At 56.7% G+C, this 13,376-nt stretch overlaps 1 protein-coding gene across 3 annotated transcripts; it reads left to right on the top strand.

The window, feature by feature from the left end:
• The first annotated feature begins 653 nt into the window (after positions 1-653).
• Positions 654-12,457, top strand: Skor1 (SKI family transcriptional corepressor 1). 3 transcript variants are annotated; one of them, XM_069995437.1, is made up of 9 exons: positions 654-673; positions 2,939-5,135; positions 6,208-6,298; positions 7,262-7,369; positions 8,396-8,467; positions 10,264-10,338; positions 10,591-10,665; positions 11,212-11,277; positions 11,705-12,457. In XM_069995437.1, the coding sequence occupies exons 2-9, from the start codon at positions 2,949-2,951 to the stop codon at positions 11,797-11,799; spliced, it is 2,769 nt and encodes a 922-aa protein (XP_069851538.1). In that variant the 5' UTR covers positions 654-673; positions 2,939-2,948; the 3' UTR covers positions 11,800-12,457. The 3 variants fall into 3 exon arrangements, with proteins under 3 accessions (XP_069851538.1, XP_069851539.1, XP_069851537.1); XM_069995438.1 differs by lacking the exon at positions 654-673 and adding an exon at positions 2,611-2,633 and having other exon boundaries at positions 11,708-12,457; XM_069995436.1 differs by lacking the exon at positions 654-673 and adding an exon at positions 2,611-2,633.
• Positions 12,458-13,376: the final 919 nt, after the last annotated feature.

Below are 13,376 nucleotides of genomic sequence, written 5' to 3'. Positions count from 1 at the left end.
TCCAGAAAGCCAGGGATCCGTTTCCGGGGCTCCTTCCTTTGGAGTCCTCTCAACTCGTCACCCGCTCCCGGCTCCTTGGCGGGAGCGCTCCACCACCGTCCCTACTCGGTTCTTGGGGGTAAACTTTGTGGCCCCAGGTCCTTCCTCCCACTCTCTGACGGGAGCGGGCCTCGGGCGCAGGACGCGGGCCGCAGGTGTGTGTGGCCGCTTACCTGGGACGCACAGCCCTCGGGCGGCGGCGAAGGCGGCAGGCACCGCGCGTGGCCCGCGGGCGAATGAAGCCGGGGAGGGCTGGAGTGACTGAGCGGGTTGGTGGGTGGGTGTGGCGCCCAGGCTCGCAGCTGTCACACGTGCCCTCCCAGCGCTGGCCTCCAACACTCTGGCGCTGGTGCCCACCGCCACGCCATGCGCTCTAGACTTCGGCCTCTTCTTCCGGCCAGTCGTCGGCCTCGGGGGCCGCGATTTGGGACCCAAGTCTCTGCGCCTAGGACCCTGGCGCCCAACGCCTGTTGAGAGCGGGAGGGGCCGCGGGTGGGAGCGTGGCTGTGCGCGCGCGCGGGGAGGGGCCGCGCCGTCACCCGGAGAACCCGGCGGATCCCCGGACTCCCGCCCGCCGCTCCGCCCGCCGCGCACCTCCGCTCACCGCTAGCCCGGCTCCAGCCGCCGCCGCACGGTGAGTACCCGCGATCCACAGCCGGCCATTCTTGTGCCCCGCCGCTACATCATTTTTTCGTTTAGTTCTGATTTGGACTCTTGTGTCTGTTTGGGTCTCCCCCCCCCCATTATTATTATACCTAAGGACTCCACCGCCTTGCTCCCACCGCTGCCCGCCTCCCGCCTTGTTACTCGCCCCACACTGGCCCCTGGAGCCCCAGGCGCCAGAGAGGGTTCCCAACCTGCCCGGGCCGCTGCTCCTGGTCTCCACGTACCGCCCCTTTCCGCTTTGGCCCCCAAATGTTGTTCCTTTCCTAAGGCCCCCTCCCCTTCTCTTAGCTCTAGGGTCCGGAGACCCCCTTCATTAACTAGGGAAACGCTCGCGGGGACCCGGGACTCTCGGCTTGGCTCTGGGTGCTCTCTTCACTGTATGCGGGGCCCTGGCACATTTGCCTATTTAGGGAAACCAAGAAGCCCTCGTCATTTCCCAGTGCTGCGCGCCCCCCGCACCTCCGCAGCCGGCCTGGGAGCCCTCCCTGGGGGCGTGTAGCTTGTCTTGTTGACCCCTCAGCCAGGGAGTTAGGACGATGTTGTTGTGGTTTTTTTTTTTTTTCTCCTGCCGCCTATAATGTTACTAGGCACCTCAATGTGAAGGGAGGGTCACTTGTTTTTAGCTTGATTGGATGATATAAAAAGATGAGACAGATAATGGATAAATAGCTTGAAGAAAGTACTGGACAGATGGGGTGGGGGGGAAAGAGGGAGCTGGCTGAGACAGTTCAGGGACAGATATGAGGAACACCTAAACAAATAGATAAGGAGGGAGAGAGACAAACAGATGGTGGATGCCAGTTTCTTCACTGAAGGCTTTGGAACTGAGAATCCCAGTCAGGCTGAAGCTATCTCAAACCAGGCTTGCCTTTCCAGCCTCGTCTAGGGGCGGCATCCTCTGGCTGGGGCTGCCCGCGGCCAGCAGGAGCAACCAGGTTGGAGCTTTGCCTGTTGAGGACACGTGGCTGAGCCGGAAGACCTTTTTAAAAGGCCCTAAACATCATTTTCCTGGTCCCCCTAGAACTGTGGGCCCAGCGACCTCCATTCCCTGTCCAGAGAGCAAATCTCGGGACCCACAGCAACTTTGGTGTCTAAAGCTGCAAAGTGAGTTCCAAGGTTCGCAGGGATTCCTGCTAGCCCATAGGATCCTGGACAGCAGGAGATGAAGGTTACTCAGAGAGGAGAATCCCCCCACCCCAATAAGAAGCCTTGGGCCCCAGGTCGCCTTCGCTGTCCTGAGAAAGGCATATGCGGAGGGAAGCTGAGGGAGTGGGCAACTGGAAAGGAAATAAGTGGCTCCTGAGAAACTTCTTTGAGAATCACTCTGTCCCAAGCGTTGGCCTAGATGGAAACCAGCTGGAAGGCAGAAAACATGGTGAGAAACTGCACTATCCTGGTGCCACTGATGTCTGGAAAGAAAACAGTTTGACATTATCTACCCCCAATCTTGCTGCTCAAACGAACGCGAGGCGCTAGGCGTCAGAAGAAAAACTCGGGTTTGTGGAAACCCTCACTGTTGTCCCCAGAAGCCTGTCAGCGAGGAGCCGTGCAGTAAGGGCCACCCTGGGTCTGGGCGTAAATGACGTGCTTTGGAGAGGGTAGCTTTCCACACGCGAACAGTGGTGGCCTCCGCCTCTTCCACTGCGAGGCGGGCCCCAGGTCCCTCCTCCTCCCTGCTCTCCTCACCCCACCCTCAGTCTGGAGATGAACAGTGGCCGCCCCTCCTTCGCCTCCCAGCCCTTCTCGCAACGCCCCCCGCCCAGTGCTCGTCTGTTGTGCGCTACTGAGCAGAGGGGCCGCGGATCCCCAAAGTCTGGGCTTTAGGGCCAGGCTGGCAGCAAAGACTTGAGAGGGTGGTTGAAGGCGCGGCAATCTGAGCACCCGCGGGACAGCCGGGATTTGGCAATGGCATTACTGTGTGGCCCTGGGCAAGTCATTCTCCGTCTCTGGGTCTCACTTTTTCCCCCAGTCAGAAAAAAACTATACTGGGTTCCTTGAAGCTGGATCATCCCCCGCATCCCTAACGTCTGTCTTAAGCCCCCTTTTGTTTGCGCGTCAACGCCAGTTTGAAAAACAAAAGACTCCCGTCCAGGGAGGCGAATGAGCTTAGGCCCCCCCTCAGTCTGGTGTCCCGGGCGCGCCCCAGTCGGGCGCCTCGCTGGGCGGGCCCGTGCTGTTGGTGGTTCTGGCGCTGCAAATGGCTCATCTGCCCTCTGCTTTCTCTGTTTCGCAGGAGCGGCGGCATGGAGGCTTTGACCACTCAGCTGGGGCCGGGACTCGAGGGCAGCTCATCTCCCAACTCCAAACAGGAACTGCAGCCCTACTCGGGCTCTAGCGCCCTCAAGCCCAACCAAGTGGGCGAGACGTCTCTGTACGGGGTGCCTATCGTGTCGTTGGTCATCGACGGCCAGGAGCGCCTGTGCCTGGCGCAGATCTCCAACACCCTCCTCAAGAACTACAGCTACAATGAGATCCACAATCGGCGCGTGGCCCTGGGCATCACGTGCGTGCAATGCACGCCGGTGCAGCTGGAGATCCTGCGTCGGGCCGGGGCCATGCCCATCTCCTCGCGCCGCTGCGGCATGATCACCAAGCGCGAGGCCGAACGCTTGTGCAAGTCATTCCTGGGTGAACACAAGCCCCCCAAGCTGCCCGAGAACTTCGCCTTCGATGTGGTGCATGAGTGTGCGTGGGGCTCGCGTGGCAGTTTCATTCCCGCGCGTTACAACAGCTCGCGTGCCAAGTGCATCAAATGCGGCTACTGCAGCATGTACTTCTCACCTAACAAGTTCATCTTCCACTCCCACCGCACACCCGACGCCAAGTACACTCAGCCTGACGCCGCCAACTTCAACTCGTGGCGCCGGCACCTCAAACTCAGCGATAAGTCGGCCACGGACGAGCTGAGCCACGCTTGGGAGGACGTCAAGGCCATGTTTAACGGCGGCACGCGCAAGCGGACCTTCTCCTTGCAAGGAAGCAGCGCGAATGGCGGGTCGGGTGGGCAAGGGAAGGGGGGCGCGGGCGGCGGGGGCGGCGGGGGCCCGGGGTGCGGCACGGACCTGGCCCCAGGCCCGCCGCCCCACAAAAACCTGCGCTGTGGCGAAGATGAGGCGGCTGGGCCTCCGGGGCCCCCGCCGCCCCACCCTCCGCGCGGACTCGGCCTGGCGGCGGCGGCCACGGGACCCACGGGCCCGGGAGGACCTGGTGGCGGCGCGGGTGTGCGCAGCTACCCGGTGATCCCCGTGCCCAGCAAAGGCTTTGGACTCTTGCAAAAGCTGCCCCCGCCGCTTTTCCCGCATCCTTACGGCTTCCCCACGGCCTTCGGCCTATGTCCCAAAAAGGACGATCCAGTATTGGGCGCGGGAGAGCCCAAGGGTGGCCCTAGCGCCGGGAGCGGTGGCGGCGCGGGCACTGGCACCGGTGCGGGCGGCCCGGGAGCCGGCCACTTGCCCCCGGGGGCAGGGGCGGGCCCGGGTGGCGGTGCCATGTTCTGGGGGCATCAACCCTCTGGAGCAGCCAAGGATGCGGCGGCCGTGGCCGCCGCCGCGGCCGCCGCCACGGTGTATCCGACGTTCCCCATGTTCTGGCCCGCGGCGGGCAGCCTCCCGGTGCCGCCCTACCCGGCCGCTCAGAGCCAAGCCAAGGCCGTGGCGGCCGCGGTGGCGGCGGCGGCCGCGGCGGCGGCGGCGGCCGCAGGGGGTGGCGGACCCGAGCCCCTGGACGGTGCTGAGCCCGCCAAGGAGGGCGGCCTGGGCGCGGAGGAGCGCTGTGCCAGCGCCCTGTCCCGGGGGCCCCTGGACGAGGACGGCGCGGAGGAGGCCCTCCCGCCGCCGCTGGGCCCGCTGCCCCCGCCGCCGCCGCCGCCCCCTGCGCGCAAAGGCTCCTACGTGTCTGCCTTCCGCCCCGTGGTCAAGGACGCGGAGAGCATCGCCAAGCTGTACGGCAGTGCCCGCGAGGCGTACGGCGCGGGGCCTGCTCGCGGGCCGGGCCCAGGCACTGCGACCGGCGGCGGCTACGTGAGCCCGGACTTCCTGAGCGAGGGCAGCTCCAGCTACCATTCCGCCTCACCCGACGTGGACACTGCGGACGAGCCGGAGGTGGACGTGGAGTCCAACCGCTTCCCCGACGATGAAAGCGCCCAGGATGAGACCGAGCCTAGCGCGCCCAGCGGAGGAGGTGGCCCAGAGAGTGACCAGCGGATCGGGCCCTCATCTGCCGCCTCCTCGGGCGCAGACGGGCCCGCAGACTCTCCCGATGGCGGAAGCCCTCGTCCCCGGCGCCGCCTCGGGCCAGCCGCCAGCGATGGGGCTGCGTTTGGGGACTTGGCGGCCGACGACGCGGTCCGGAGACCCGAGAGGAGCCCGCCAAGCGGCGGCTACGAGCTTCGAGAGCCTTGTGGGTCTCTGGGAGGCCCCGCGACGGCCAAGGTGAGCCCCGTGCCCGGCCTTCCCCCCCAGAGCCGCCTCCCCGCCTACAGCTCCGCATCGCGGGCTTGCGGGGCAGCCCTCGCTCTAGCAGCAGGCCTCAGCTCGAGAGTGTGGGGTGGGGTGGGGTGGGGGCCTCGAGGGAAACCCCAATCTGAGGGGTTCGAAAGGTGTGCGAAGGGGATGGAGAGGGGACCCGCGGGAGGAGAGCGTGGGCTTTGGTTTTGTTGATGGAAATGGAGGGGAACAGGCAGACAGTCCCAGAAAAGCAGTAAGAGAAATAAAAGAGGTCTGGAGGAAATGGGGGGACCCCCCCCCGGACCAGAGAAAAGTGGTCTCCGTGCCAGGGACAGCTAATGTTCCCAAGGAACATTAACCAGTTGAGAGCCGGGGCGGGGCAGCCTGTCCCCCCAGTCTGGCCCCAGGTAGTACTGCGTCCTGGTGGTCCTCACCCACCCGACCTGGCAAGCCTTGCCGTCTCCCCAAACTCTGGCCTGGGGACCCGCGGAGTTGCTTGCTGGGAAGCGGTCTCCGAAGTCGCGGGGTGTGGGGTGGGATGGGGGAGGGAGTGACCCTCAGAACCGTCAGGACTGGGAATGGAAGGCTAGACTGTGGCTTTGCCAGAATCATCCATTTTGGAATTGGATGCGCACACCTGTACATGCATTTCCATTCGGTTCATTAAAAACCCGAATCATTAACCGGATGAGAAAGGTGTCATTTCTGCCCGGAGCAGGGCTGGCAGCGGCGAGGGGGGGGGCAATGCAGAACACGAGGCTTGCGCGGAAAGTGGGGGGCGGGCGTCAGCAGCCGTGGGGGGGGGGCTGGGGAGCCGCTTTGTGTTCGGAGTCATTTGCTCCCGGGGTGTGCTAATAATTACCCCGAATCGACTTCCCCGTGATTCGGACACGGAGGGAGTGTCAACACTGCCCCGGGACACTCGCGTCCCGTGGGCACGACGTCCTGGGCCAGCCCCCCTCGCTCGGCCTTTCCCGTGGCCCCTGCGGGGCTCCGGGTAGACACCAACCTCCCCACCCCACCCCCCAATTGCCTGTCATTTCTTGGCCGCCAGCAGGTGTACGCGCCCGAGAGGGACGAGCTTGGGAAGAGCGCGACGGCGGCGCTGGGGTCCGCGGCCACCTATCTCTGCACCCCCGAGGCCCACGGTAACGCCATTGTCACCCGGGGAACTGCTGGCGGAGGGCTGAGGCCCAGGAAGGCCTTTTGAAGGAAGAGGCGGGGGGGGAGGGGGGAGAGAGAAAATACTGAAATAAAAATGATGCTAAGCGCCAACACCCAGCTCCCACGGTTTGGTTACTTAAAAGCAGTTACAACCCCCTCTGTCATCACACATGCATACGATGTCCCAACACACCTCTTACGTGTGCGGAAACCTTTTTACAACCGCGTCTGGCACCCTCTTCAAGTCCTCTCATTCAGCGAGTGTGTTGGGCCTCGGGGTCCCCTTGTGGCCATTCCGGTCTGGGTGGAACCTCGGGGCGCTCGGCTGCCCACTTGGGTACTGCACAAACGCCGGCGTAGCTGCGCCCCAACGCGCGAGTGGGAAGGGAAGCCCTGGCCTTGTTTTGGGGACACCACATTGAGCCCAGCAGAGAGGCCTGGGGGTCTCAGAAATCCAGGCACCCCGAGCCACCAGAGCTACCCCGACAAGGACTCTTACCCCCACCCCCACCCCCGCCCGTACGTCACTAAGACCTGAAGGTCAATGCCTGGGATGGGATCTCTGCGGGAGTCGCGCGGACAACTGGTGGCCGCGCGTGCTAGCGGTGCCCTAGTATCTGCGCGATGTAGGTCGTTGGTCCCTGGTGGGCTCGGCTGCTCTTCAAGCTCTTTTCCGAGGGGCTGGGGCGAGGGTGGGGTGAGGACCAAGCCGGGAGCGGAGCAGCCCTTGCACCGCAGACTGGGGCTGGAGGCAGGGGCGGGGGTGGGGTGGGGAGGGAGTGGCCCGACCCAAAGCCTCAGGGTGAGCGCCTGGGCGCGCAGCCGGGAACCAGCGGCGGCCAGTAGGTTTCTAATTAGGATTTGGACGTCCTAACTGCGGAAGCTATGTCAGTATCCGGGGCATGGTTTCTTTGCCTCTCCTTGAAATTCGGTTTATTGCCTTTAAGAACCTGATAAGGAAGACAATCACTCGACCACCGATGATTTGGAAACGAGGAAATCCTATTCAGACCAAAGGAGTGTCTCCCAGCCAAGCCCCACAAACACAGATCGAGGTGAGCCTTAGAATCCCCCGTTGCCTTTTCCCCCTCCCTCCTCCGCCCCCATAGGCTGCAGATGGAGACCCAGGGTTCTCTGATCTTCATAGATAGATTTGCAAACAATTCTCTTCCTGCTTGAGTAGATACTTAAAAATGTATTGCAGGGGTCGTTTGTGCCAGATTTAGTCAATTGCTTTTTTCTGGATAAGGGTAGGGGTCATACTAAAAATAAATAAATAAATAAAAGTAAGAGGGGCTAGGTACTGGTGGCCCATGCTTGTAATTCTAACTACTTAGGAGGCTGAGATTTGAGGATCATGGTTTGAAGCCAGCTGGGGCAGGAAAGTCCACGAGACTGATCTGGATCCAGTTAATCACAGAAAAACCCATAAGTGGTGCTGTACCTCCCGTGGTAGCTTACAATCTTTGAGCAAAAAGATCTTAGGGACAGTGACCAGGATCAGATTTCAGGGACAGTGCCCAGGATCAGAGTTCAAGGCCCAAGACTGGACTGGAAAAAAGAAAAAGAAAAAGAAAATAAAGGACTTTAAATAGGTCAAAGGGCACTTTCTGTCCCAGGGGAACCCATCTTCATGGATTATACACTGTCCTATCCCCTACCTTATTGACTTGGAAGGTGTATAGTACAGGTTTTATTGTCTCCCCTAAGCACATACTTTTAAAAAAATGACTGGAGTGTAAAACAGGTCTTCTCCAGGGTATGGTAGAAGGCAAATGGATTGGGTAAATATGGTCAAAATGCTTTATAAACATTTGTGGAAATGGAACAATGAAGCTTGTTGAGTCTGGCTTGGGAAGGAGCGAGAGAGAATCTGATATTAGGTGCATTGAGTGTATATCCTGACATGTCACAATGAAATCCTCTTGTGCAACTAATTGATACTACTAAGAAAATATGGGGAAGCCACTATAGAGGAGACTGGAGTATGTCCCCTTGGCACAGTGTCCAGGAAGCTCACCTCTCCTTCTCTGAAGGTCTCTCTCAGGACAGAAACCCTCTTACCTGCTCTTGTATCCCAGGCGATGATGGGCTCAACTTGGATGTCACTGGAACTCAGCTGGTGGAGAAAGATATAGAAAACCTGGCAAGAGGTGAGGTTAAATCTGTGAAATGAGGGTATATTGTGCTTGAGGATAATAGGTCCTTCCTGTAGATGGGTGCCATTTAGTGGGTGTGTGGGGAAGACATGCCTGGGGAGGGGGATCCATTTTCAATTCATTGAATAGAAAGGGTAATCCTTTGAGCAATCGTGGCTCATAGGTATATTAAGTCTGGGTGGATAGGAGTTGCAGGGAGTGAACTAAAGGCTGGAAGTTTATTGGAAGTTTGCATTCCCAAGGCCCGAGTCTGTTTTGAATAATCCAGTGAGTAATGAGTCTCAGAACTTGATCTAGGTCTTCTCAACTCCATGGAGAAGAGACTTGTTTTCTGAAGATCATGACTTCAGTGAGGCACTTATTTTAGGAATTTGGGAGAGGTTACAATCAATTTCTCTCTGGAATTAATATATAGCTATTAATGCATTAACAAAGTCCGGGGCTAGCTTGTAGAATGGAACTCGCAACCCTATTAGCTGCGTAACCCTCAAAGGGTAGAAGATGGCCTGAAGCACAGAGGAAGAGCGCACTCTTTCTCACACATTCTCTCTCCCTCTCCCTCTCCCTCTCCCTCTCCCTCTCCCTTTCCTCCTTCCCCCCCCCCCTCCCTTCTACCCCCTCTCTGGTCGGTGTCAGTCAGAAGCTTCGTCTCAGCCTGGGCACTGTTCCTGTGCTCTGCCACGGGAGCCACAGCTCTACTCTGGCTTTTTGCTAGTTAATTGGAGAGAGTCTTGGGGACTTTTCTGAGAAAGTGGACTTTCCAAAGCTGAATGCTCAGATCCCATCTCCCTGAGTAGTAGGAGTACAGGTGTGAGCCACTGGAGCACAGAAAGAAGGGGATCTTGAACTCTGTTTTAAAAGAGCCTCTCCATGAGGAGGAAGGAGATAACCAAGGCCCCAGGGTCAGAGAAAGCCTTTCTCTGGAAAGCACTTCTCTGGAACTGGTTTCTGTAGGCACAGCACAAAGCCTGTAGATACATGGGCTTGGGAATTGGTGCGAGAAGGAAATGGTTAGCAGTCATCCACGTTCTCTAGGCACAAATTTTTCAGAATACAGAATATCCCATCACTGTGAGAATAGCTGATGTTTTATTTTGCAGGTTATGGCACTGAGTTCTTTCTTTCTTTCTTTTTTTTTTGTGGGTCATCCTTGAACCTCCTAACACTGTAGATAAGTTGTTAAATATGTCTATTTCTTTGAGAAGGCTGTCCATGACTTTTTTTTTTTTTTTTGGGTCCGGTCGTGGGGCCTGAACTCTGGGCCTGGGCGCTGTCCCTCAGCTCTTCAGCTCAAGGCTAGCGCTCTACCACTTGAGCCACAGCACCACTTCCGGCTTTTTTCTTTTTGCTTATGTGGACCTCATGCGTGCAAGGCAAGCGCTCTACCTCCGAGCCACCTTCCCAGCCCCCTGCCCATGACTTTGACCAGATTTTTCCTCATTTGTATTGAAAGGAGGGATTGGCAGTGTCATTTGAAGTGGGGGAATCAGTCTATTTGTGGACCATCTTCAAAAGTTAGGGAAATAAGAACAACTCTAAGGCAGATTTCAAAATAATTATTTCCTGGACCAAGGGCCCAGAAATCCCAAACGGGTTAGATCCACCTATTAGGATTCTCTTGGAAATCTTATCCTGTAGCACCAAGTCTTTGGTCAAATCTTTTGGAGGCAAGTGGAAGTCAGAGAATTAACGGACTGTCCCAGAACCATTGACTAGGGCAGAACTTCTGTGCATAATAATAGGCCCCTGGGTTATGCTCAGCCTCCTCTCCTCCTTCCCTCTCTCTACAGAGGAACTGCAAAAATTGCTCTTAGAGCAAATGGAGCTCCGCAAGAAGCTCGAGCGAGAATTCCAAAGTCTCAAAGGTGCGTCCATTCCTCCCTATCCCACCTCCCCAGCGTGACCTTTGCCACGGGGACCTGCTTTGGGGACCTGCAAGGTGCTGGTGGCTGCTACAGATACCTAGAGGGAACCCCAAACTCTTCTCTCCAGCGTTTCTAGCTAGGCTTAGGGACTAGGTGGGAGGGAGATTGGGGTAGAGGAAAGGGGTTGGTGGAGTTGGGGAGCTGGGAGGAGGAGGCTGTGTGTTATAGCTCTCACTTAATCAATTTGCACAGATAATTTTCAGGATCAAATGAAGAGGGAATTGGCTTATCGAGAAGAAATGGTGCAACAGCTGCAAATCGTCAGAGGTAAGACGAGAATCAGGTGAGGTGGATGCGGCCATAACTGCTTCTCCTCTGGCAGGAGCCTCAATGTTGGCTCAGTCATTTAGATTTAAATGGAAGGTAATTTAACAATTATTTTTTTTATTTAATATCCTTTGTATACTCTGATTAGCCTCCGAATGGCAAGCGAGCCCAGCAAACGGCTTGCAGGCATCATTACATGGAGTGATTGAACTTCTTATCGCGGCAATTTCCATGGTTTCTAAATTAAAAATCGAGGCGTAAAATTACCTGGGAAGTAATGCCTAAGTTTGCTTTAATTTTGGTTAGCTCCGTCTGCCTTTAAGCGCCATCCCAGGCCATTTCCTCCCTCTGCCAGCCGGCAGTTTGGCGCCTAGTCTCTGCAGCATTGTTTTCTGCTATGCTAGGGTCTGTGCAGGGGTGGGGGTGGGGAGGTGAGGTGGCGATGGTGGGGAGAGATAGGTAGTGGAGACAAAGCAGCCTGGGCTGTGACCCAAGCTACTCTTGTCGGCCAGCCAGCGGGTGATAGGTTTCCTCCCTGTTTTCCAGATACCTTGTGCAATGAACTGGACCAAGAGCGGAAGGCGCGCTATGCCATCCAGCAGAAACTGAAAGGTGAGGAATCAGGAAACAAGACAGGGCTTGGCCGTGTGATTCAATGTATGAATCCATAGTGGTGTTGGTGTGGGGGAAGACCAGGATTTACTTGGAGTAGAAACAGAGGAGAAGTGAGAACTGATTGTAATGGGTTTTTCTATAACGACAATGTAGGGAAAAAGAGCCCCTTTGAGTCCTGGGGCTTGTGAAAAGTCTGCCTTCTGATTCTACTTTGATGTTCAGCAAATGGATCTTTCATTCTCTGTGCCTCAGTTTCCTCTTCTGTCAAATGAGGCTACTGAACCAGAGCAGTGGTTGTGAATCAGCAAGGCTCTCTCTCTGTGTCCAGTGGGTTGAGCAAGGTCTGGGAAGGGGGCTAGAGAACTTGGTGTTCTGTTTAGGCACATAATGATGGCCAACATGGTGCCTGTGACTCTCTCCCCAGAAGCCCACGATGCCCTGCACCACTTCTCCTGCAAGATGCTGACACCTCGCCACTGTACTGGCAACTGCTCCTTCAAGCCCCCGCTGATGCCCTAGGGCCGGCCTGGACACACCCAAGAGCCTTCAAGCCATGCTGCTCCTTGTAAATACCCGCTGGCCCAGCGGTCCAGAGCGAGGAACAAGCCATTGGAACCCCACTGATGTAAATACAGCGGCCTGCTTGCCATCCTCCTTGGCTCCAGCCTTGCCTGCCCCCTCCTGGGCCCACTGATTTCCCAGTGTAAATATGGCCTCGCCCCTCCACTGAAATTCTGGACATTGGACCTCAAGGGGTTAACTGGACCTAAGGGGTGGAGGTGGAGTGAGGAGGCAAGAAAGGGGAGGGGAGATCTCTCCCTACCACCTGCCAGGGTGTTCAGCCTAGGCCCAGTATTGTGAATACAACTGCAACTTTGCTGGCACCTGCTTGGGCTCCCATCATCTATGTCTGAAACGTGTACCTAAAGACAAAGTGGCTATGTGCAATGGATATAAATGTACTGTGAGTCTCTTGGTTTAGTATTAAGGTTCACTCAATTTATTTATGCTGTAAATTATTCTTTTTTCTTTATTCTCCTGGATTTATTTTCAGTCCTACTGAGCATTTCTCACTGGATTTTGTTTTGCTTTGTATTATTATTTTATTGTAACCTCACGATATAACAGCACTTTAAAAGGGCAACACCTGACTCACAAGATGGCTACCACTTTGAGCCTACTTGGAAAGATCATCTTGTATCCGTGACTTTTGTTTTTAATAATAAAAAAAAATGTCACTTTCTGGGGCTGCCAAAGTGGGAATGGATGGTGGGGTTAGAGCTTGGGGAAAGGGGGCAAGATTGTACCACAGGTGCAGTGCAGGGGCTGCCCCATGGGTTTTGGAATCATGACAACTCAGGTAGACAGCTGTGGTGAATGGGAGTTTGGAATCCAGACCTTGGACTTTCTGGGCAGGTGCTCTATCATCTCTCCTCAGGTCAAATAGGGGCCTGCAACCTTTCTACCAAGCACCCAGACACACCCCGTATTCCCCTCAGGCCACCCCACACCCCCCTGGGGAAAGGGGCCTACTTGGCCCCTGGTCCCTTCCCTCAAGCTCTAGTAGAAACTCAGACTTGTTTCTTGTCCATTTCTGAGAGGGGAAAGACCCTCAGGGACTAGAAGCTTCTCAAAAGACCTGCTGGGAATTAGGGTACGATGGGAATTTGCTCCCTGGGGCTAACCCACGGGTGCTGTGGATGGAGTGGGGGGGGGGATGAAGTCTGTCTCCCAGGAACTTGGAAAAGACTTGGAGTTCATGCGCAGATGCCCTCCGTGGGCCCCGAAAAGACCCTGGGCCATATTTTAATATTCCCTCCATTATAGTTCAAAATGAGTTGAGGTTGTGGAGGAACCAAGTATGGAGGCAAGGCAAGGCTAAATTGCAGTGGGAAAAGTCCCACCCTGCTTTCTCGTTTTCCACTGCACCTACTGGTGGGTCCACAGATAACCTATGTAAACTGCAGACACCTCACCCCACCCCACCCAAGTACTGTTCTCGGCATAGTGTGAATGAGCACTCTATTGAGAGTCATTCAGCCTGGGTTGGATTTCCTCATCAGCTTAGTAAAGGTCCTGCGGTGGCTTCCCCCACC

This window comes from Dipodomys merriami, unplaced genomic scaffold, assembly GCF_024711535.1.
Source record: "Dipodomys merriami isolate MVZ:Mamm:240054 unplaced genomic scaffold, mDipMer1.0.p SCAF_48, whole genome shotgun sequence".
In the NCBI taxonomy this organism is placed as follows: domain Eukaryota; kingdom Metazoa; phylum Chordata; class Mammalia; order Rodentia; family Heteromyidae; genus Dipodomys; species Dipodomys merriami.
Note: the sequence above shows the minus strand (reverse complement) of the source record. Positions and strands in the feature narration are given on the sequence as shown.